General features: G+C 35.2%; 2 protein-coding genes across 2 annotated transcripts in view; both read left to right on the top strand.

Annotated features, from left to right (window-relative positions):
* Window positions 1–22: 22 nt before the first annotated feature.
* Window positions 23–10925, top strand: LOC113502398. Its single transcript, XM_026883955.1, has 4 exons — window positions 23–205; window positions 596–6796; window positions 6876–9254; window positions 9552–10925. The coding sequence occupies exons 2-4, from the start codon at window positions 745–747 to the stop codon at window positions 10811–10813; spliced, it is 9693 nt and encodes a 3230-aa protein (XP_026739756.1). The 5' UTR covers window positions 23–205; window positions 596–744; the 3' UTR covers window positions 10814–10925.
* Window positions 10926–11336: 411 nt separating this feature from the next.
* LOC113502397 overlaps window positions 11337–24027 on the top strand; it is a 38463-nt gene continuing 25772 nt past the window's right edge. The window contains exons 1-31 of the mRNA XM_026883953.1: window positions 11337–11917; window positions 11996–12118; window positions 12222–13556; window positions 13633–13827; window positions 13906–14115; window positions 14193–14402; window positions 14486–14683; window positions 14766–15128; window positions 15215–15400; window positions 15586–15699; window positions 15962–16156; window positions 16233–16406; window positions 16497–16682; window positions 16913–17131; window positions 17199–17366; window positions 17438–17584; window positions 17683–17850; window positions 18099–18284; window positions 18473–18562; window positions 18715–18873; window positions 19493–19660; window positions 19841–20011; window positions 20732–20857; window positions 21098–21232; window positions 21333–21476; window positions 21598–21741; window positions 22023–22166; window positions 22488–22679; window positions 22934–23080; window positions 23316–23468; window positions 23778–23918. Of these exons, the coding sequence (XP_026739754.1) occupies window positions 12431–13556; window positions 13633–13827; window positions 13906–14115; window positions 14193–14402; window positions 14486–14683; window positions 14766–15128; window positions 15215–15400; window positions 15586–15699; window positions 15962–16156; window positions 16233–16406; window positions 16497–16682; window positions 16913–17131; window positions 17199–17366; window positions 17438–17584; window positions 17683–17850; window positions 18099–18284; window positions 18473–18562; window positions 18715–18873; window positions 19493–19660; window positions 19841–20011; window positions 20732–20857; window positions 21098–21232; window positions 21333–21476; window positions 21598–21741; window positions 22023–22166; window positions 22488–22679; window positions 22934–23080; window positions 23316–23468; window positions 23778–23918 (5959 nt within the window). The 5' untranslated portion in view covers window positions 11337–11917; window positions 11996–12118; window positions 12222–12430. The remainder of the gene's footprint in view (window positions 11918–11995; window positions 12119–12221; window positions 13557–13632; window positions 13828–13905; window positions 14116–14192; window positions 14403–14485; window positions 14684–14765; window positions 15129–15214; window positions 15401–15585; window positions 15700–15961; window positions 16157–16232; window positions 16407–16496; window positions 16683–16912; window positions 17132–17198; window positions 17367–17437; window positions 17585–17682; window positions 17851–18098; window positions 18285–18472; window positions 18563–18714; window positions 18874–19492; window positions 19661–19840; window positions 20012–20731; window positions 20858–21097; window positions 21233–21332; window positions 21477–21597; window positions 21742–22022; window positions 22167–22487; window positions 22680–22933; window positions 23081–23315; window positions 23469–23777; window positions 23919–24027) is intronic.

Genomic DNA, 24027 nt, shown 5'->3' with positions numbered 1-24027 from the left:
TCACTAAGCAGTATTCTGCAGAATGAGATGACATAAATTTATGTAGATTTTTAATTTAATCCAAATCGTGTAGTGATGTAAATATATATATACTAGATGTTTAGTTGATTCCTTTTTTTGAGAAGGATTCAAAATGTTCGTTTATACGATAAGTAACTATGGAGCTTATACTCCAATATTTGAAGTAAATGTTTGTTAAGTGAACGTGAGTATTCTTTTTTATGTCTTTAATGTTCTCAGCCTAATGCACATTGCACAGGCTTATTTGTAGATTTAATTTTAGCAAGTCCCGTTAATTTTACTTCCTGCCAATAGTAGGTACTAAAAATAATAAAGATGTTAGGTATGGGTATTTTTAAGCAGATGCTTGGTCACACATAGAGATCACTAGTAGAAGCCCACGACTTCGCCCGCGTGGATGTTGTTAATCATGATATTGTTTTTTTAAGTCAAATAAAAAGTCCACTACGACCTATAAAGTATCCTTAGCTATCATCAAAATTAGTAGTTTTTGCGTGCGTTTTGCAAATAGCCATACCACCAACTTTCGCTTTCACAATATTAGTAGAATGTTACATAGATTTGTTTTTTGCAGGTTATGTACATTCAAAAAGAAGTGACGTCCCCAGCAAACTGTTATTGTTTGTCGACGTTTATTTTGGAATGTATTTGTTAGTAAACCGGCTCCCTGTTTTGTGGGTGTGTAATTTTGTCTGTAAATACATGTGTCTACAGTAATATACAATGACGCGACACATCATACACTCTGGAAGTTGTTCCTGTACTAGCTGTGTATATCGGAGTAGTTCTAAACGAGATTCTATACAAAAACTTATAAGGGAAGGTTCGAAAGTAGACAAACTTTTCTACGGTAAATATTTACCGTTAAGAGAAAGGAAATTATTAGAGAAATTGATCAGAACTCGTGGAGTATACGATGACGTACGAACACAACTATTGTCCACCAGTGGGAGTAGTGATCATTCGAGGTCAGAACTTAAAATTAAACGACGAGATGATGACGCTTCTGAAAGAAGCAGCGCAGTCTTAAAAATTGTCGACCTAGTGGATAAAGGAGAAATAGGATCGCGAAATGCATCCAAAACAAGTAAATTAAGTAGCTGTTGCAGCTGCTGTTCTTGTAGCTCTCTTAGAAAAATAAAAAAACATATGGAGAAGCATCCTCCCCGCAAATTCAAGCACCACATACCGTATGAAGAAATAGCTAAGTATTGTGCTGAAGCTGAGGAAAGAGGCAGAAAGCGACGTAATAGATTAAGTACAAAAATAAGTTCCAAAGTACGGTCCGTACGCTTTAAGGAGAAAACTAGTCGATCTAGTACAGGACCAGAAAAAGTCGTTACTATAGATAAACGGGCTTTAAGACGAAGAATATGTGATTGTTCATGTAAATTTGCTAAGTTACGTATGAAGTCTATAAATAAAATTAAGAGTATGCGGAGAAACACCACCAAAAGTAGTGAAACAGATGTAGGAACCGAAAATGCTTTTAAGATTAAAAAGGATTCAATAATGTTGTATAAAGAAAAACTACACAAAAAGAGACATTTGAAAGATTGGGAGTGCGAACCAGGCACCTGCACTGCTGAGGAGTGTATACCAGAAGAATGTTTGGAAGAAATCGAAGCAAGGAAAGCCCGCGAAGCGAAGCGCAAAAAAAGACGACACAGAATTTCTGGAACCGACGAAGGTCGTGGTCTCATCACGACCAGCACTCGAGCTAAAAGAGTGAAAATGACGGACTCCCAGACACAAGCCTCACCAGACGGTGAACTGGGACCAGTAGTCTGTGAGTGCAAGCCATTGTCTAAATCTGCTTCTTCTATGACATCTTTAGCAAAGACTAAATCTTCAAAATCTATGTCGGAATTTCAAGAAAGAAAAGGACACAGACATCATCACAAAAATAAAACTCATCAGCAGAAGACTAAAACCACTGGTTCTAAATCCAAATTAGTAAATAAAACTACTTCCTCAATAACCTCACCTCCCGTGTCAAGAGAAAATATTAACCAGGAAACAAAAAAACAACGGCCCAAAACATCTAAACAAAGATCAGAAAAAGATTCTCACCGGGTAGTGGTGAAACCCTCAGTTAAAACCAAATTACGTAACATTATTTGCGAATGTAGACCCCACAAAAAATCAACGCCAGTAATGGCTTCTGTTCAGGAGACTGATCATGCTCAGGTAATAAGAGAGACAAAAGCAGACAAGGGCTACCAAGCTAAAGAAGTGAAAACTACTAAAGAAACAACAATGTCAGCGAAGTCTGTTAAGAATGCCGAGATTGTATTAAAAAAGACGATTACCAAGACGGTTGCTCAAGCAAGAGTAGTAAAATCTTCAGCTACGAAAAAGATCCGTGACATGATTTGTGAATGCAGATCTCTGAAAGAATCAAAGTCGGTAATGACTTCTATCGAAGAACCAAAGCCTGTCATAAGAAAACCAAAACCAGAGAAAATTCCTCCACCAAAAATAGTGAAGTCTACAGCGAAATCTAAGCTGCAAGACAGGATTTGTGACTGCACAAGTTCTCTGCAATCAATACCATCAAATATTTCTGAGCGTACATTAAAAAAAGGAAGGAAAGATAAGGGTAAAGGAGAATCCGGAAAACAGGCTGTCAAAATAACTTCATCATTCAAATTTGAAATAGAATTCTCTAAAATAAGACACCCAGGGCTTACCGATAGCCAACTTGTCGAACATGTTAAAATGAATAGGAAAAGGCGACAGATGGTACAGACGGTACACGGAAAAAGAAATAAAAATATTCAGCACGACCGTAAGAGCAGGCAAGCGTTCACAATCGTTTCCAAGGAAAAGGGAAGCGAGTTTAATTCGAGTATAGATGAGAGACAGTTTTTGAAAAATTCCGCAAGTCAGGCATCTAGATATAAGCGTAAATTGGTGGTGCCTAGGCAATGTGAATCATCAATATGTATAGCTTTTGAATGTCCCAACAAAAGTTGTGATTATTACCCCTTTAAATCCTTAAAAAATAGAAGTCGATCTGTATTTGCCAGCACCGGTCGTTTACGGCGTAAGTCGGTAGGTAGTGCTACTACTTCCACTCGAAGAAGTTCAAAGTCTAGATACATACAATCAGAGAGTTTCGTACACAAACGAAGAAAAGCACCGAAGCGGCCTGTAATAGAAAAAGAAATGCACGTAATTAGTTCCCAGCCGCATAAGCAAGCCGTCAGGCTAAGCTCTAATTTTAGTTTCAACATAGAATTTTATAAAGATGCGACACCTAATAAGAAAGCTTATGAAAAGCATGACAAAAAGGAATATCAGAGAAAGACTAAGGATAGGAGCCACGCGCCTATGAAACATATTATGAATCACACATCGTCGCAGTCCAGATCATCACAATCGCATAAGACTATTCAAGCTGGACACAGACTGAAACGATGTTTTTGCACTCTTAAATTGTTACAAAAGAAAAGCCATGGAATATCGAGAAAAACTATGGCATCCTTTAAAGAGAAAGAAAATATAAAGTATGAAAAAATTAAAAAAACACAAACAAAACCATCAAAGCAACCGCGGATTTTACATGAATGTAAATGTGTTTCCACTACAGAAAAGTATAATCCTTGTGAATGTGCAGAGACAAATACTGAAAGCACTAAGCAAAAGTCAACACCTACTTCAACTTCACAGGATTTATGCGAATCGACGTGCAGAGAGAGATACGCAGAAAATAAATTGAAGCGCGAGCCCTCGCCGAAAAGAGAAGTCGTATTTTGTTCATCAGATTCATCACATAGACAAGCCGTTCGCGTTGGGTCTACTTTTAGCTTTGATGTTGAATTTTCCAAAGGAAATATAAGACACGAAAATCAATCACTCAAATATAGAGGTATCAAGGTTCACAAACCATGCATTTGTACTGTTTTAACGGACCATAAAAAATCCAGTACATCACCCTTTTTTCAAAAGTTACTCAACAAAAATACGAAAAAAAACGTTGCTTCATCATCAAGAACCATGGAAAATAAAGCCATTGCAACTAAAAAATCGGACTATAAGCGTTATATTCATTCATGTCAATGTAATGAGTACAAGGATATGATGCGACGGATGAAATCTTCCCGTCAAGCTACCGAGTCGACTTCACGTACATTCGGGGGATCACCAAGGACAATGTCTCCATTCGGGTCTCAGTATAGCAGAGACAGTAAAAAACACTGTAAAAGGTCTAGTAGACAAATGCATCCCAAGCATTGTACGCCAGTCGTTTGCGACAGACAAGCTATACGAATAGGATCTAGTTTTAGTTTTAATGTTGAATTTTACAAAGAATGTCCACCGATCGTTGAATGTATTCCGAAATGTGAAAAAACAAAGAAAAAGCGCTCTAAAGTTAAAACAATAGGTTTGCAACCCTCTGTCCAGTTACCCGTCACCAAATCGAAAAGTAAAGAAAAACTGTCGATAGATAGATGTTTGTGTAGTTTGAAATTACAAAAAAAGAAACCGGAAAAAGTGAAGGTTAAGAAGAGTACGAGTACAATCGTTCCACGTAAGCTCGAGCCTGCAACTTGTGCATGTAAGAGTACCAAAGTTTCACATAAAGCTTCGCCCGTAATGTGTCTTTGTAAAAGTACAAAAGTTTCACAAAAACCAAGTCCTTCTGTGACATGTGTGTGTAAGAGTACAAAAGTTTCTCATCCACCAGAAGCGCCAGTCATTTGTGTGTGTAAGAGTACAAAAGTTGCCCATCCACCAGAATCTCCTGTAATTTGTGTGTGTAAGAGTACTAAAGTTAACCATCCACCAGAGGCTCCAGTAATTTGTGTTTGTAAAAGTACAAAAGTTAACCATCCCCCAGAGGCTCCTGTCATTTGTTTATGTAAAAGTACAAAAGTTTCACATCCACCAGCGCCTTCTGTAGTTTGTGTGTGTAAAAGTACAAAAGTTGCACATAAACCAGAACCAATACTTTGTATATGTAAGAGTACAAAAACTTCACCTAAAGTGGCAAAACCTCGTATTTGCCTGTGCAAAAGTACTAGTACAAGAAGAATTAAACAAGCAATTAAAAATGAGGAAAATTTTTGTACATCACAAAAATGTGACAAATCGTGCGGTGTGTGCCGCCTAATTGCCAAGAGTAGGAGTAAAAAGAAATCAGACAATAGTATGAAAACACAGATCAGTCCAAAAACTACTCAACAGAAAGTGGTTAAACAAGTATCGAAGCCAGATCGTACTCCTAAAAAGCAAAAAGAATGTAAACCAGTTATAGATCCTTGTGTGCCTTGCCGAAATACTGTTCGAATAGGATCTAATTTCAGCTTTAATATAGAATTTTATAAAGACGATTGTGACACAAGCAGTGATGCCTTAATGTGTAAAAAAGTTAAAAACAAATGCGTAGTATGTGATTGTTTTAAGAAGGAAAGGAAAGAATCTAGCTTCATACTCAAAAAATGCTTTGGCAAACTTGGTCTACAAAAAAAAAATGCGAGCTCAGAAAAACGGCCAATAATTACGCAATTTGCTCAATGCGTACACGGTAATCAATTTAAAATTAAAAATAAATTAGGAATGGAAAAGACTGCCAGAGAGGTAAGAATGCAGAATGCTATGAACAAGAATTTATGGAACAAGAAATATTTTCAATTATTAGAGGCGGCCAATTATATGAATGAGAAGACGATTTCGTCAGGACAAACAAGCAGTACTTCTGCAAGTGTCCGATATAAATCTCAATCTGATTTTAAGTCGCATAAATATGACAGTTCAACCATCGGAACAACGACAAACAATACCTATTATAGCAAATATGGTAAATACCGCCTTGGATATGTCCCTAATGATAAGTATCGGAAGAATAATCCGTTTTACCAATCATTTTATGCTTTAAATTTACAAGTGTCTCAATTTAAAAACATTCATCGCCTCAAAGATGAGAGGTATAAAACTGGTGTTTGCATACCTTATGAATGTGACCCACTGCAATGTTTGGATGTCATGAGAAGTCGTAGGGAGCGTTCAAAGATAAGTACGAACGATCAACCTAAAACAAAGTCTGTTCCAAGTGTTAAAAAGATCTCAGATCTACAACAAAAGGAAATTAAGAAACTATCTAGACTCAAGAATATCAACTCTAAACATACTCAAGGCCTTCGATTAACTAATTCGAAAATTAGTTCAATAAAATATAGTGAAGCCACAGAATGCTCTTGTGCTATAAAGGTAAAAAGTAAAAGTGACGATCTGATAAAAAGGAAAAAGGAGTCGAAAATTACCACTAAATCTGCAAAAATAGTTCAGGAGGAAAAACATTATAGGAAACAATCTAAGGCAGGCAAACATGTAAACAAAAATATGGACAATGATTTCGGCTATAGCCGATATGAAAAGGAGGGTATTAATCAAAACGTTGAACACCACACAACCAATACTCACTATCTGAAACATAAATCTGCTTCAAGTATTTTGAAGAAAAGGAAAAACTTTGAAACCAAAATGGTTTTATCTGGACAAAATTATTTGCTTCCACCTCAGCCTAAAAAGAGATTGACGTTTTCAATAAACAATGTGCAAGCTTACTATGCGAGAACATCTATATTGAAGCAACCAAAAAGACATAATGTAAGATTTGGCTCTAATATGAGTGTCAATGTGGAATTTTTCAAAAATGATTCCCAACCAAATTCTTCAGATTTCCCAGCGTCGACTTCTTCAGACACGAAAAATTCCCATTTCCCTGGTTCTGGAGATACCACAAAGAGAACTAGAAATCAAAAATCAGGTATATTTAACATATTTTTAAGTTGTAATTTTTAAAGCGATTGTGAACTGTATTGTTACATTAATATATATTTTTTTAGGCGAACATATTCAAACTAAGGATGCGGGAATTAATATTGGTAGAGTTCTAAATAGATGTTTTTGTACATCAAAACTGGCGAAACATTTGAATAAAACCGATGTGAAAGCAAAAAATCATAAAGCTGAACATTCATCCGAAAAGCTATCAAGTATGGAAACGGATTCTAATAGACAATTAGATCCTTATGAATGTGAACCAGGTACATGCCTTCCCGGCAGATGCGATCCACGAAAATGTGAGTTAGTGATAAAAAAGCGGCGCCTGCGATCTAAAAGTACGAAGGTTGCAAGAGAAACTCAAGCTAAAGTAGTTAAGTCAGCTGTCTTGGACAAAGGTTCAGGCACAAGAGGGAAAGAAATATCAAAAAGTTTTGAATGTGAACCATATGTTTGTACACCAGATGAATGTGATCCCTATGATTGCTTGAAACGAATGAAAGCACAAGGGCTTACTATCCCAAACATAGGGAAACTTGCGCAGAAAAAGTCAGTGCCTAATTTAAAAACAAAGGCAGTTAATACGGATAAAGAGAAAAAAACGTTTTTAAAAAAATGTCTATGTGTATTAACTTTGATGAAATCGAAGACAGCCAAACATAAACCTGCGCCAAAAGCGGAACATGAACCGAAGTTTAAACAAAAGCCTAAAGCCGAGGCTAAACCTAAAGATAAACCCGAAGTTAAGCCTACACCCGAAGTTAAACATAAGCCCGAAGTTAAACATAAACCTGAAGCTAAACATAAACCCGAAGTTAAACATAAACCTGAAGCTAAACATAAACCTGAAGCTAAACATAAACCTAAGGCTAAACCCGCAGTTAAACCTAAGCCTAAAGCTAAACCTAAGCCTAAGGCTAAACCTAAGCCCAAGGCTAAACCTAAACCCAAGGCTAAACCTGAAGTAAAACCTAAACCCAAGGCTAAACCTGAAGTAAAACCTAAACCTAAGGCTAAAGTTAAACCAGATGCAAAACCTAAGGGTAAAGCAGACACGAAAAAGAAAACTAGTTTTAACAAATTTGTTGTTAAATGTCTCTGTCATTTGTATTTAAAAACCAAGAAGGATAAGGATAAGGAAGGAAAAAAAAATTTAGCTCGAAAACCAAGCAAAGAAAAGATAGTAAAAGAAAACAAGCCGGCTCTGAAATTAGAAAAGAAGGTAAAAGATAAATCAAAACCGCCAATTACAACAGAAAAAGAAATGGAGACGTTAATGCCATACTCTAAGAAAAAGTTTAAAAAACATGAGAGTCAAGCGAAAATTGCCCAAGTTGCTACAAATACCTATAGTCAATATCCATGTACGTGTCCAAAAGAAAAAAAAAAGAAAATTGGTAAAGGAAAAGGAGGGAAAATAGATACGGATGCCCCTTCATGCACCTGTTCGGCAGTGTCTAGTCAATGCCCTATATGTTATGGTACTACGAAGAACAAGAAAAAGAAATCGGGAAAAAGCGAATGTCCTAATTCTGAATGCCGTGATAGTGCTAGTTCTAAAACAGATGACAAACAAAAAAGTGATAAGGAAGCCGTACATTTAGACCTATGCCCAAGGTGCCAAGCTCGTGAAAATGCCAAATTTAATTCAGAAAAAAAGAAAGGAAAAAAAGTAAAGAAAGTCGATAAGAAAGTTGGCGAAAACACATCAAAATTATGCCCACGTTGTCAAGCTCGTGGAAGCAACTCGGTTGGTTTATGTCCACATTGCCAATCTCAAATCAGTGGTATCTCTGATATAGGAAAACCAATCGTTGATGCAGGTAAGAAAAAAACAAAAGCAAGCAAGAGTAAAAAGCAGCTTCCTGTGCAAAATCAAGAGACTTCTGCTTTATGTCAACATTGTCTAATCCGTGGGATTGCACCTCTAAATGCCGACATAAGAAAGAAAAATAAGGCAGCAAAAGACGGTCTGATCCATTCATGTCCTATTTGTCAAGCTCACGAGCTTGCGCTATTAAAAGGTAAAGTAAATGTGGATATTGAAAAGAAATTCGGCGTATGTACTTGTTGTAATACAGTATGTTATCAAACTCAAAAACAGACACCGAATGAAACGATACATGAAACAAAGGCTAAAGATCCGCATACTCATAACGCAAAGGCTGAAAAAGTACCGAAAACTCATGACGCAAAGGCTGAAAAAGTCCCGCACACTAAGAAAAAGAGAAAAAGCTTAATAAAGCGGCTGACGATACATAAAAAGAATGGTGTTCCAGAAGCTCACGATGGTGATGAAGACGAACATGCACCATATGACCAGCCACTTTTTGAAATGATGGTCGATAAACGTGGTATGAATATTATTAACAGAAAGGAAGTTCTTGCCAATCTAGGGACTAGCGGCAAAGAAACCCAATTAATGAAAGAAGCTAAAATGGGTAAATATTTGGAATTCAATAATTTATATAATTTTTTAATACTATCCTTGAGGAGTAGTCAGTAGTCTCAATCGCGACTACTATCCACAACGACCCGGGTTCGAGCCCGGATGGGGAGGTTTTGTGGGTAAGTAATGCTCAATGGTCAGTCAGTGACCCTCGCAACTTCTACTGAACACTCCCACTCCCGCCTTTTCCGTGCCATTGATTTCTTTTTACACTGTTTCTTTATGTTTTAGGGATATTTATGTTGGGCTTCATTATTTTCTTTACTAAATAATGCGTTATTATTTTAAGCTGTAAAGCAGGGAAGAGTTGGACAGCCGCTCATGGAAGTATTAATTGACAATGATAGCGGCACTATTATTAATTCTGAAGAAATCATTAGTAAAATGCTTCCCGAAAAAGGTAAATATAAAAAAAAGAAAGCGAAAAGTGCGAAGGCAGTTGGAGCATATAAAACATCCATTAAACAGACTAAAAGTGAGCGGATCGATCCCAACTGTAATTTATGTTGCAAGTGCCGAAAACAAGGTCGTTTGCCTATACTTATGAAACCCGATCATTTTGATGAAGGCTCGAAAGGTGCCACTGGTGACGGCATCAACGAGCCTGATGAAAAACATCATAAAAAACTTAAACCTTGCGTATGCGGCAGTGCAGTGTGTAAGAAAAAGTGGGAAAAATTAAAAAGAGAATTACATCAGGAAGTATTGAAAGTAAAACCTTGTGTTTGTGGGACTCCTATTTGTCTTGAAGAATCTAGAAAATTATCTGATTCATTTGTAAAGAACAAAGATAAAATTCGAAAAGAGAGAGCTAAGAAACGTAAAAGAGATGCAAATGAGAAAAAGTATCAGAAAGAAAGACTGAAGCGTAAAAAGTTACATGCATCTGAAGACTTAAAGCGATGGCACCATAGGCAGAAAGAAGATAAGAAGCAGATGCATTATGTAAAAGAACTTGAACATGTGCCAGATTGCTTAGCCGTGACTGAGTCTTTGACAGATCTCTGCAAGGTTAGTGGCAGGGCCTTAAGCGATCTCTTGAGAGGAACTGGAAGACTACTCATACACCCACGAGATGGCATAGAAAGTGTGAAAATGGCAATTAAAGATCCAATGCATGCTGCAAAAGAATTAAAAGATACTTGTGAACACACAGGTTTTTTCGCACTCTTGTCTAGGCTAAAGAAGAGATTTTCAAAGATGCAAACAACTAAAGATTTGGTAACTCAACTGGAATCCAACGCTGCTACAAATTTCGCCCTTCACCTTGCCGATAAGGACCCAAAGAAGCGAATGCAAAAGAAACACCTTCGAGGAAAACAGATAGATTTTGAATGTAGTCTGTTCATGTCATCTTTGAGGAAGAGACCGTGTTTGCGAGTCTACAGCATGTGTCCCTGGTTTTATCCTCACTGTTTGAGCATACTTGCAGTTTGGAAACAATTCAGTGATATAATACTATTCATATTAGCTGTCGGAGTATGGTGCCCGTGCATACTGTTAATGGAAATTTGCAGAGCGATGGTGTGTTGCTGTTTATGTACAGGATAACGTGTCGCACTGTTTTTATTGCATTTATTAAAGAATCTTAAAGCAGGATAAAGTTGTTTTATCTTACATTTGTTGAATACATTATTATTTAAGTTTCCAATGTAATTTCAAAAACAAACAATCTGTTGGGTACTTAAAAAAGGCAAACAATCTTGGTGTGCCTTTTAAACAAACACACGTTAAACAATTGAACGATTAGTATATGTATTTTGTTACCTTTATTGTGGTTTTGCAGTAGTTTTGAGCATAAAAAATAATCTAGTTAGGATTAGTAGTTTTTATTTGAAGCCAGTTGTATATTTTGTTGTTAAATAATATTATTAAAAAAGTACACTAAGATAGCTTTAAGTACAGAAACAAATGCCGTCTTATTTCAAAACATGGGACTATTTATAAAAATAGATTTCGGCAATGAATATGCCACGGACAAAAAATCTTATTACAAGAGTCGACTGTTCGCCGCGCCAAAACTACGGAACCGATTATAATTAAATGTAGCACACAGATAGTCTAGAGCCTAAGAAAGGACATAGGCTACTTTTTAACTGGAAAAAAGGATTGTAAAGGGGAGGATGGTAATAGGGGATCAAGTATTTAAAACTTTTCAGAATGGACTATGGCTTTGAAATTTGAAATACATATGTCGAAAGCGGTTTTCGGGTATTTTGATTTGGAGGGGCAGTGATTATAGCTACATTTTATACCAGCATTCCCTCGGAAAGGGAACCACCGCGCACTGTAAACTGAAGTACACGCGGACGGAGTCGCTTGCAACAGCTAGTATTTAAAATAAAGCCCTTCTAAATCCTGTCCTCTTGGTATTACGTATTACTGACGAAAAGAGTTCTATAATGATGGCTGGCAACTTATGCTAAGGAGGTTTCAATCGCGATGTTGTCATATTCTTTGACATTTGCTGTAATCTATATTCTATTGTGTTAGTAGTAAAGCGCGGTAGATTTTTAATGTTTGTAATTAATATTATGCATCTTGATGGTGTTTTGGGATTTTATGGTCGTATGTATCAATTTAGCTCGCGTGTAATTTATACGCCTGCGTTTTAAGTACAGCCATGCGTTTTTTAAGCATCCACAAAAAATTAAAGTAAGTTAAAAATAGTTTTGCGATAAATGTTACAATATTAGTGGTTATTTTATTTTGAGAATGTATCTTTTCTTTCAGATTTTAATGTATATTTTTTTATTCCAAATGTTTGAAGATAGATGATGATAAAAGTGTTATCATATTAATCGCAAAATTAATAGTTTAAGTATCATAAGATCGAAATTATGCGATAACATTCGAGTAAGTACATTAATTAATATGTTTTAAATGTTTTAAGTGTTATGCGAACGACACAACGATAATTTTCTATAAAAATCAATTTTCATATAAATTACTCTTTCAGGAATCGCTGTAATGATTACTTGTCATAAATATTTCACAATAAAACTGAAGAGATGACAATAGCTTCGGTTTTAAAATCTATAAGTAGTGTAGCTACTTTTTATATGAGGATTTAAATGGTCGATTATCAAGCCATTATAGTAAATGCGCTGTAGTATATGATATATTGAATCTAAACTTATCAGTAGAGATAGAGCACTAGTTAGCAACATGGGTGAGCACAACAAACGAGTCAAAAAGCGACGCTTAAGAACTCCAAGATTGAGTAGAGAAAAACCACTTTTGTTCGGTCCTAGTAAATCTGTTGTGATGAACGTAGTTGTCTCCAGATCTAAACATACGTTTTCACCCTACGAATGTACATCAGAAAAGTGTATTCGCAACAATTGTGACCCAACCACATGTAGCACCGTCACCAGTAAATCCAGAATGTCATTTCTACCCAAAAAGAAATTTGCTTTTATAAAGCGAAAACCAGACCCGAAAACATTCAAATATAAGATTTGCAGCTGTAAGCCTGGCACATGTGCTCCAGAGGAATGCATTAGGCAAATATTTTCTGAAGAATTCAAAACGTTGAAAGAAGATGTCGGTGCAAATGCTACGAAGAAAGTTAAACATACTTCAGTATCTACAGTGAGTAGCGATCTGAAATCAAAATCAATGAGTACGATAAAATCTAAAGAGACACGTTCTGAATTAAGGAAGAAGCGAAAACAATATGTGCGAAACACAAAATCTGTTGGTCCCTCTGAACCTATAAGAAGGTATGATATTGGCGACGGCAAAGGCGCTAATTTGGTTAAACGGCCGCCAGGAAATGTAGATGAAGATCTTGAGAAACTACTAAAAAGTACTTTGGAACTTCTTAAAAAGCAGCAACTATTAGAACTGGAGAAAGCTATGGATAATATTGAAATAACGGTGGATACTAGACAAACTAAACGAAAATGTGCAGACGTTAAATTAAAAGTCAGAGAAAACGTAAAACGAAGTTCATTAAACCAACAAATGAAAGAGATAGTGCCTTTCATAAAAAAAATCTTTACATCATATGAGAAGAGAAAGAAGATGCCGAAGAAAAAGGAAGAAGTACAACAAGATGTTGGAACAGATTACGATAAACTTGAAGACACCACACCAATGAAACCAAGCTTAAAGTTTGAATTGAGAAAAGGTCTAAATGCGAAGCTTCTTTCTAAAAAGCTCAAGAAAAACGTTGCGATTGATTCATTGAATAGGTCATACACTTTAGGGATCAAATTATCAAACAAATTGAGTCCATCAGAAACTACATCGCAAAATTCTGACGAAAACAATAGTTCTGATGAACAAGGTAAAGTTTTATTGGCCAGTAATACATTATATTATTTCCTTAATAAATGAAAAACTAATTATTCTTTTGATTATAGAAGAAGATATTACACAAAGTCACACCGAGACCAAACGCACATGTTGCAGACGTCCAAAAATGAAGCCAGAAACTGATAAATTAACAAAAGAGTTTAAGAAACAAAAACCGTGTCCTTGTCCTATCGAGAGTAGAGAAATATGTCAACCTGGGACTAGCTCACAGAAGCCAATTATTAGTTCAGACAAACAAGCAGGTAAAGTTTTGTTGGCCGGTAAAACATTAAATTTACCTATTTCCTACATAATAAAAAAAAATGTTTTTTTAATTATAGAGGAAGATGTTAGACAAAGTCACACCGGTACCACGACACATAAGCCCAAACGCACATGTTGCAGACGTCCACAAACAAAGCCAGAAACTGTCAATATACCAAAAGACGTTAAAAAACAGAAACCGTATCCTTGCCCGACCGAAAGTAGTGGAATAGGTCAACCTGGGACTAGCACACAGAAACCAATTATTAGTTCAGAGAAAAAAGCAGGTAATGTTATGTTGGCCGGTAACACATTAAGTCTGCCTATTTTCTAAAAATAAAAAACATGTTTCTTTAATTTATAGAGGAAGTTATTAAACAAAGTCACACCGGTACCACGTCACATATGCCCAAAAGAACATGTTGCAGACGTCCAAAAATGAAGCCAGAAGCTAACAAATTAAAAAGAGATGTTAAGAAACAAAAACTGTGTCCTCGTCCTATAGACAGTAGTGAAATAGTTCAACCTGGGACTAGCACACAGAGACCAATTATTAGTTCAGACAAACAAGCAGGTAAAGTTATGTTGGCTAGTAACACATTAAGTCTGCCTATTTCCTAAATAATAAAAAAAAAAAAACTGTTCCTTTGATTACAGAGGAAGATATTACACAAAGTCACACCGAGACCAAACGCACATGTTGCAGACGTCCAAAAATGAAGTCAGAAACTGATAAATTAATGTTAAAAGACGTTAAGAAACAAAAACTGTTTCCTCGTCCTATCGACAGTAGTGAAGTCGTTCAACCTGGGACTAGCACACAGAAACCAATTATTAGTTCAGACCAACAAGCAGGTAAAGTTTTGTTGGCCACTAACACATTAAGTCTACCTATTTCCTAAATAAAAAAAAAAACAAACTGTTCCTTTGATTACAGAGGAAGATATTAAACAAAGTCACACCGGTGCCACATCACATACGCCCAAAAAAACATGTTGCACACGTCAAAAAATAAAGTCAGAAGCTAATAAAATAATAATATGCGGTAAGAAACAAGAACCGTGTCCTTGTCCTACCGGGAATAGTGAAATATGTCGCCCTGGGACTAGCAAACAGAAACCAAAAGTTGAAGGGCAAATTACTGGTCCAAGTTCTACCACAATGGGCAGTGCACTAAACTTTTCAGACGGCAAAATGAATTGGGCTGTTGATAAATTTTCAAAGATAAAAAGTAGCTGCTATTTCAAAAAGGTTGATTATAGTGACAGTAAGTCCACTGTCATAAAAGATTTCCTAAGCGGTAAGTGGACAATCAAAAATCTTCTACAGACAAGCCTAATTCCGAATATGACTTTTTTTGAAGTGAAACTTATGTATTAATTACAGCTATAATAAAAGGAAACGTAAAGCCGTCTTTAATAAGAATCTTAATTGACAACAATGCTGGCCTTTTAACTTCGGATGAAATCATTCGTAACATAATCTCTGGGGCTGGAAGAAAGACACCAAAAGCGGCTAGGCCTGTAGCAAAATCCCTTAAACCTGCAAGCTGCATGGTGGACTTACCGCGAGGTACTGTAGTACAAATAAAATGTACTACATATTTGTATTTAGTTCATTCGTTTGCATTTTGGTCTATCAGTGATCTGAATGAGTTATTGTGACCCAAGTAGACACTTAAAAGTAGATACCGTAGATATTCTTTATTAACTCAATAAAAATAATATTTCACCTCAATACTTAATAATTGATTGCAGCTGCTCCAAAGTGTAAAGGACTAAAGACCAAAAAGTTTTTTCGCAAGAGTGAAATAATTACCAAACTAGGCAGTAAAAAAGGAATGGCAGAAATCCTTAAAACGGTCCGAAAAGGTTAGATTACACATATAGTAATTACAGCTATATTAAATCGAAAACTTTAATTGTAACATAAAAGGAGGCCACTATCTTCATTTCTGGATTCGAAAAGACTCATGACAATAGGTAACATTTTCGAAGATTAAATATTGTCGAGCATAAATCAATCGTAAAACGAGGCCATCATCTTTCTTGTATGCATTATAAGTCTTAGTATTACAATTACCTATGCTGTACTGGCAACTTGCAAGTGGCACTAGAAGTATTCATCTTTCAGCTATTAATAAGAATCAAGTATCTCCGTCCATAATACAGAAAATGGTCACTCACTCAAAATGTCCAAATACGAGAAGTAAAAAACCTTGTGATTGTAAGCCTGTGTTAGTCACTCAGCTTGATAAGAATGAGATAATTGAAAAACTTGGTGCGTGCGCTACACGAAATGCACAAATTATGAAGAAAGTCAAAGCAGGTAAGTTCAGTCAAAATAAATTACTTACTCCTTAAAAATCCACCTTCCTCTTCTAACTGAACACATTTTTTTACAGCCGTAAGGAAGGGATGTGTATCACCGAAACTAGAAAAAATACTAAACAAAAATGAAAAAAAAATATCTTCAAGCAAAAATACATGTTGTGTTGATCCCAAAACAGGCGATGAAATATATGATAGGCTAGCGACATGTGTTGGTAAAGCAGAAATTATGGTTCAACTCCAGAAAGGTACGACTACATAAACTATAATAAAACACTTGGTAAAATCTCAAACCCCGCCGTAAATTGCATTTCTGACTGTCGTCGTTTTTGTGACAGCTATTGAAGATGGCAAAGTGTCACCATCACTTATAGACCAAGCAATTAACCGGGAGATATGTGCAATGCCTAAGATGAGACTAGGAAGAAAGGTATGCGAGAGAAAATACTTAACCAAACAGGAAATAATGGATAAATTAAAAACAAATCGAGGTAAAAAAGAGATTTCCAGGAGAGTCCTTAAAGGTAATACTTTAGATTTACTTACAGTATCAGAATTGTTGTACAATGACAGTATAGAAAACCATATTTCAGGCGCTTGATTACAATGATTTAATGAGCATTTAAAACTTCTCCTTTATCTTATTAAATTTTAAATGTGATGCATATGGATTCAAATGAATAAATAACACTTGAAACTCAAATTGAGTGTTAATAGTATTTTACTAAAGTAAAAATCCATTTCTCGTTTCCAGTTATGAAAGCAGGAGATTTATCGAAGCCACTTATAAAGAAGATGCTTACGGAAGGGAAAGAAACAAAAAAAGGCGAGGAGGGTCAGGAACTACCTCCGTGTAAACCGGAGTTACGTAAAACAAAGAGTACGCATAACTATCCAATGGATAAAGAATCAATATTTGAGAAACTGACAACCAAGGAGGGGAAAGCAGATATAATTAAAGATGTTCGCAAAGGTTAGTAAGCTTCAATTTACTCACGTAAGTCCGTGAATTCGATATTACTATATTTTTAAAATTCTAGCAATACAACAAGGAACAGTAACATCGTCACTTCTTGAGATGATAGCAAATAATCCTGATGTGCCATTATTTAAAAAGAGAGGCAATAAACCAATGAAAAGGGAAGAAATACTCACGAAACTTAGGACACCTCAGGGTAAAGACCAAATCATTAAGGAAATCACTAAAGGTGAGTACAAAACAAACATAAATGTAGTACAAAAATACATAAACACTTAATAACTATTAACGAAATTTCAGTTATAAAGAAAAATAAGGTCTCGGCATCACTCGTAGATATGGTCATTAATAACGCAGAAAGGTCATTCCCGATGAACAAGTATGAAATACTCTCTAAGTTAGGCTCCAAAGAAGGGAACTATGAAATTGTGAAGGAAGTTCGCAAAGGTACAACTAAAAAATAAAATATCTAATCCAATTGTAATCTTGGAATTCTGTACAATTTTTATAAACCTATCCACCTTTTTTGATAATATTTGTTTCAGCAATAAAAAGGGGCAAAGTTCCTCCGGTGCTTATACGAAAGGCAATTAGCAATAAAAGTAAAGGTCGCGTACAGAAATTGTTTTGTAGACCATTGAAAGAAAGTGAAATAATAACTAAAATGGGGACAAAAGAGGGAAAAACTGAAATCTTGGAGCTTGTCGGGGAAGGTAAGATTAGAAAGAATGTATGGTAGGTAACAGTATTTATTAGTTGATTTTAATATTATTGTCTAAAGAAAATCATCAGCTATCGCGGCCCCCTGGTGGACATAGGCCACCACCAAGTCGCACCACAACACTTGATTCTCTACCGTCCGGTTCAATTCAGCTACCATATTCAGGTCATCATTTCGGCGGGCTGGAGCCTATCCATCCCTCAACGTCTCTCCTAATTGTTACGAATTTATTATTTCTAGCTATAACAAAAGGAGAGGTGTCGGGTTCAATTATAGATATGATGATTAACGGCACAAGACCGTCACAGCTTAAGGGATTAGAGAGTGAAGAAGAACTAAAACCTCCCACTGCTAAACCTGTTCCGCTTTCTACACCAAGTTCTGCTATTGTTGGGAAAAGGACCAAAAAGATTAGCCCTATTTCGGGTTAGTAAGAACCAGAGTCCGGTTATGATTTTAAAGCTGTTGCAGTTATGCCTTAAGTCTTTGTTTTTTTGCTAACCATACCATTTACAAGTCCAGCCTTCGAAGATCCTTTTTTATCCAAACGGTCCTAGATGTTACCTGTAAAATTTATTTATAACATTAAATTAATAACATTAATTTATTTGTAGAACAAGACAGCAAAATGGACTTATCTGAAGTAGTTTTAAAATTAGCCTCGTCTGAGGGAGAAAGGCAAATCTTAATGAAAGTAGCTGAAGGTAACAGACATGTTTTTGTTTCCATAATTTTTCACTATAACATGAACAGGTATTGGATTTTAATTCTATTCCTTTTATGACATACCTAAATAAAAAAACTAGACTTATTGACGCTATGTAAGTTGCTATAATAATTCAGTATGGTTTTGCAGCTATAAGAAATCATGAAGTGACACCATCCCTAATTGATATGATTGTAAATAGAAAGAGTGCGCATAAGGGAAAAGGTACGGCACGAAAAAAATATGAAATTGCAGAACAATTAGATGACACAGATGGTAAAGAAGAAATTATCAGTAGAGTTTCAAAAGGTATGTAAAATAATTAAATATCCCTAATAATTTAACAAACAATTTTGGTAATATTTACTGACCGGCAAATAAACCGGGTTACTAAGTGTAAAAGTTACAATTAAAGAAGTTCTACCTCTTAATTTAATAACTAAATTAAGTGTTAATAAACAATTTTACAAAAAAGAGTCTTTTTATAGTCGTGTAACCATAAAATGAAAAGAAATATATATTTTGCTGTAGCAGTCCCTGTGGTAGAATTAACAATGTCCTCGTCTAGTCCAACGATGGAATCTTGAGGAACTGGACTGCACTTCTCCTTGAATACGATTCGCAGCTCTGAATGCCTTACCGACCCGTTGTATAGCTATCACGGTTCATGTAATATATAAACGCATAGACAGGCGGGCAGACGGACAGACAGTGAAGCCACAGTGATAGGGATTCATTTAAACAATTTAAGTACGGAACCGGAAGTCGACCCCAACATAGTTGGGAAAAGGCTAGGCCGATGATGAGGTACAGAACCGTAAATAGCATCAGGAAATAAATTGATATATTATAAATAATAAAAAAAAAATAGCAAGACAAACAAAGCAGACAAAGCTAATAACGATTGCAAATGTTTATAAAATTTCAGCTATCAAGAAAGGAAAAGTATCACCGTCTATGGTTAAATCGATTGTTAATAAAGATAAAACAATGGAAGGATACAAAAGCTGTTTTGGGGAACTTGATAAAAAGCAAATTAAGGGAATGCTTAGTACTGACGAAGGACAATTAATAGTCATAAATGAGCTTGAGCAAGGTATGAACGGACTAATAAATAGGTAGAATATTATGATTAAATGAATAAAAGTTATTTTGCACTTATTGACGTAAATATCTTATGTTGTAACAAGATTTCACAGGAAGAATGATGAACCTCAGAAGATAGAATTCGAAAGAACTATCTCGAATTTCGCTTACCGCGCTTACTTTATTTCAGCACTTAAAAAGGGTCATGTACCGCCATCACTATTACAAAAGATGTTAGGTAAAGATAAAAAACATATGCAACCGTGTGGGGATGATGAGAAACCATTAAACACGTGTGAAATACTCGCAAAATTAGGGACCAGAAGAGGTAAATCTGAAATTTTGTCTCGAGTGGACAAAGGTAAGTTGATGATTATTTAAATTAAAGTATACATGTATATATTACTAATAATAAGTGTAGATGTAGATTTATTTATTAGGTATACCAACAGCATAACATACATATTTAACAAATTAGAAATTAAGTAACATAGTGTCTCGTATGCATGCCTATTATAGGTACACACAGCATTTATATTATAGGTGTACTAAGGTTTTTCTTACATGAGTTTATATTAAATTAAAATTTACTTATACAAATAAAAAAAATACTAAAACTAGGGGTCATAAAACAAGTTAAACAACTAGCTCTATAGTTAAACAAAACAAAATGAAATATAACTTTAAAATCTTGAACACAAGAAATAAAATAAAATAAATAATAATTATATATAAATAATAGATGTGTATATAAATATGGTGCATGACGGGATTGAGCGATAACTTCCGTCAAAAGTTAAAAAAGTTATTACCGTTTAACTCAGAGGCTTAAAGTCAATTCAGTCGGTCGCGGACCGCGGATGGTTCATTAACCATACAAAAAAGTTAAACTATAATTATGAGCTAAGTAGATAATGTTTTGCTTCTTTTTATCTGCACATATGTATAAGCTGCAAATAGATAGGTGCTCTTTAGGGCTAGCCTACGTCCTCTACTGATGATCATTAGTTATCAAAATGCTTAAAAGTAAGTAGTTAAAATTTACCAAATAAATAATAAATATTTTCTTCTTCATTTTCAGCCATCCAATCTGGTCTGGTGTCACCAACGACTATTCAAAGAATTATGAACACGGATTCAGCTGTGCAGGTGGATGAACATAGTAGATCCGAGATTGATTTTAAAGATCAACGAAGAAAGCGACAAGGTATTTGTTTTAATCGACTCCCGCCTTATGAAGTTTAATCCTTATGTCGCGGCGGGTTCCACAATCATTTAGCTCATATGCACAAAAAGACCTAGACTCAGGACAAGCATCTAAACAGCAGTCGCGCTTAGTGGATTTGGCGTGGTAACCACAACCAATCGGCTATCCGTGTCAGTTACTCCATAATTTACATAAAAGTTACAGATAAGCGCGAATATAATCAGAACGATTTTTTTTTAGCTGATCGATCAATGGAAGCAACTAGTTCAGTAATTAAAAGAAAAGCGAAAAAGGACAAGAAGAAACGTTTACTCTCTAAGGCATCCAGTTCAAGTGTAGGCAGTATGACGTCAGTCACCAAGAAATTAGATAAAGGTAACATATGTGTTGATACCGATGTAAAAAGGCTGTCGACATCTATTTTGAGTTGCGTCTATGCTATGGATAAATTATAACAGGTAATTTAATATTGCAGCAGTACACACTAAGAAAATGACCCCATCACTATTGAAAATGATTCAAAATAAAATGAAAAAGAGCAAGAAGAGACGCGTTAGCCCTAAATCATCAATTAAGAGTAAGCATAGCCTTGCTTCAGTAATGAAGAAATTAAAAAAAGGTAATATTTACTGGACTTTGAACTTAAAATTAATATATAAATAACCCCATTGTCACTATAAGGAGTTTATAAGCGAATGAAATAATAAAAATATGATAAAACACACAATTTTAAATTGCAGTAGTACGGCCCAAAAAAGGGACTCCATCACTTGTGAAAATGATTAAGAATAGTTTAAAAAAAGGGAAGCTGAAACGTATTCGCTCTAAAGCATCTATTATAAGCAGAGCCAGTATCACTAGGGTAATAAAGAAGTTGAAAAAAGGTAACGTATTTTGACAGTTAATCGACGAGCTTTAGGTATTAAAAAAAACCCTTATAAATACAAGTAGGAAGCAGTGGATGGACGATTTAAAACCTTACAGTGTCGGCTGATTTCAAGTGGCCCAGGAAGATATCATGGCTTTGGAAGAAGCCTTTGCCCAGTATTTGGGAACAGTGGGCTAGATAGAGCAGAAAAACTTGAACATAAATAGGTACTCTTTTGATTTTGTGGCGTAGCCATTGTAGATTAGATTAACTGAAAGCAAACATTGTCCATTGCAGCTACTAAAACTAAATCAGTGACTCCGTCATTAAAGAAAATGATTAAAAATAAAATGAAGAAAGGGCTGATAAAACAAATAAGCTCCAAGGTCTCGGTTTCAAGTGGAGATAGTATTTCTAGAGTTATAAGTAAATTACAAAGAGGTAACGAAATTTGTGCATATTCATACTCCTTGATTTAGTGATTTCTTTAATAACGCATATGAATAATGTTAATTAATTTAACAAAGATAACGAAATATATTTCGAAACATGTTTATTAACTCCGGAATGGTTTCGTTTTTTAGCAGACTGGTATGGCAACCTGCCACCTGAAGAATCAGATCGGCCACATTTCATTGCAGTAATGCATGTGATTTTTGAAAATTGGGAAGTGGTTTGAATAGGTCAAGAATTAGTGACAGACAATAGGCTGAAATAAAAAAAAAGATTTAATTAAAAATTAATCCCAATTTCCCATTGCAGCTATTCAAAAAGAAACTAAACCCAAGAAAATTCGTAGAGATAAAGAAAGGAAAGTAAAGTTAAAAGTAAGAGGTGTTGGCGCTAAGGCCTCCAGCGCACGCGCAGGGACGAGTATTTCTGCATACATGCTGGATAGCTCTAAGCCTTCTTTTTCAAGTGGAGATACAGCACAAAATAAGAGATTACAAAAAGGTAATAAAATATAATATCTAAAATTCTCGAATCGCGGTGTACGAAATTGAACTTCGAAACTGCTCGACCGATTCTTATCAAGTATTGGGTAGGTATGAAAATTAGACAGTCTATTTTTCATATCACCCTTTTTTATTCCCTGAAACTAATTTGATTGGCAAAAGAACGTTTGCTGGGACAGCTAATAATATTGAAATTGTTTGGATTTAGAGTTGGATAAATTTTGTGAAGAAATACGTCATTTTAAATTACAGCTATGCATACTAAATTAGTTAGCCCGCTGCCAAGGAAATTGATTAATATTGGAGCAAAAAAAGCCAGAGGAATACGTCTTAGCCCTAAGCAGTCCAGTGTTGGTGCAGAAAGGAGTATTTCTGCAGTCATGAAACGATTGCAAAAAGGTAATATACCAGTTCCAAATTCTGCTTATATTATTAAACACGTAAATTTTTGGATGTCTGGATGTTTGTTACTTTTTCACGCAAAAACCTATAGACAAATTTGGACGAAATTTGGTACACTGATAGTCTATAACCTGGAACAGGAAAATTACATATGATAAGGCGTAGAAACAAGTATAGACATTTATTATACTTCTTATAGTTTAAAAATTTTTGTTATTATATAACATTTTAGAGGCGTCAAGAAGTAAGTCCTCCCCAGTATTGCACAAGAAAAAACATAAAGCGCACGTTTCTGCATCAACTGTGAAATCAAGTGTGGATGTTTTTGGAAAAAAAGAAAGAAATGCGATTCGGAAAATTGATTTCATAAAAAAACTTAAAAGAGGTTCGTAATACATTTTTTCTTTTTTTTGAAACAATGATTTATCACATAAAATGTATGAGAAATAAAAACGGAAGGGCAATTATCATATAAGTTGGGCTGAATTACAAAATACCTTGGCCATAAATATGTAAAAAGACGCAGAAAGATTATTATTTTTTTAATTAGCATTACAATTATGAAATACTCAATTTTGTTATATTTTTTTTTTGTGTAGTTGTGAGGTTGCTAGATACCTATTAAATCACTGTTTATAATAGAAGCTGTTTTTAATCCCTTCTTATCATAATAAACGCCTCTTTTTTCTATAAGCAAAAGGGAAATCTTCATCATCCTCCCAAACTACTCCGAAAAACAAATACTCTAGTGGATCGCATGATAGCATGTCAAGTCGGACCACTTTGCCCAAAAGTAAAGAGAAATTGAAACCTGCCATGAAAACAGTCCGCAAAGGTAAATACAACAATTTTTCAAACTTTTGAATATTCTTTTAGAAAGTACTGTAACCATTGTCTATATATTTAAAACAAAGTATGTATGTGCATATGTATGCCTTTCATTG

The sequence above is a fragment of the Trichoplusia ni genome, chromosome 17 (assembly GCF_003590095.1).
Source record: "Trichoplusia ni isolate ovarian cell line Hi5 chromosome 17, tn1, whole genome shotgun sequence".
NCBI classification, from domain to species: domain Eukaryota; kingdom Metazoa; phylum Arthropoda; class Insecta; order Lepidoptera; family Noctuidae; genus Trichoplusia; species Trichoplusia ni.
The sequence above is the reverse complement of the archived record's forward strand: the minus strand, read 5'-3'. Positions and strand labels throughout refer to the sequence as shown.

What these genes read in the sequence shown, in the direction of transcription:
- LOC113502398 (XM_026883955.1), top strand. Translation starts at nt 745, where the DNA reads ATGACGCGACACATCATACACTCTGGAAGTTGTTCCTGTACTAGCTGT. An exon ending in AACTAGAAATCAAAAATCAG is followed by an intron (nt 6,797 to 6,875) that starts GTATATTTAACA and finishes ATATTTTTTTAG; the next exon opens with GCGAACATATTCAAACTAAG. An exon ending in AATGAAAGAAGCTAAAATGG is followed by an intron (nt 9,255 to 9,551) that starts GTAAATATTTGG and finishes TATTATTTTAAG; the next exon opens with CTGTAAAGCAGGGAAGAGTT.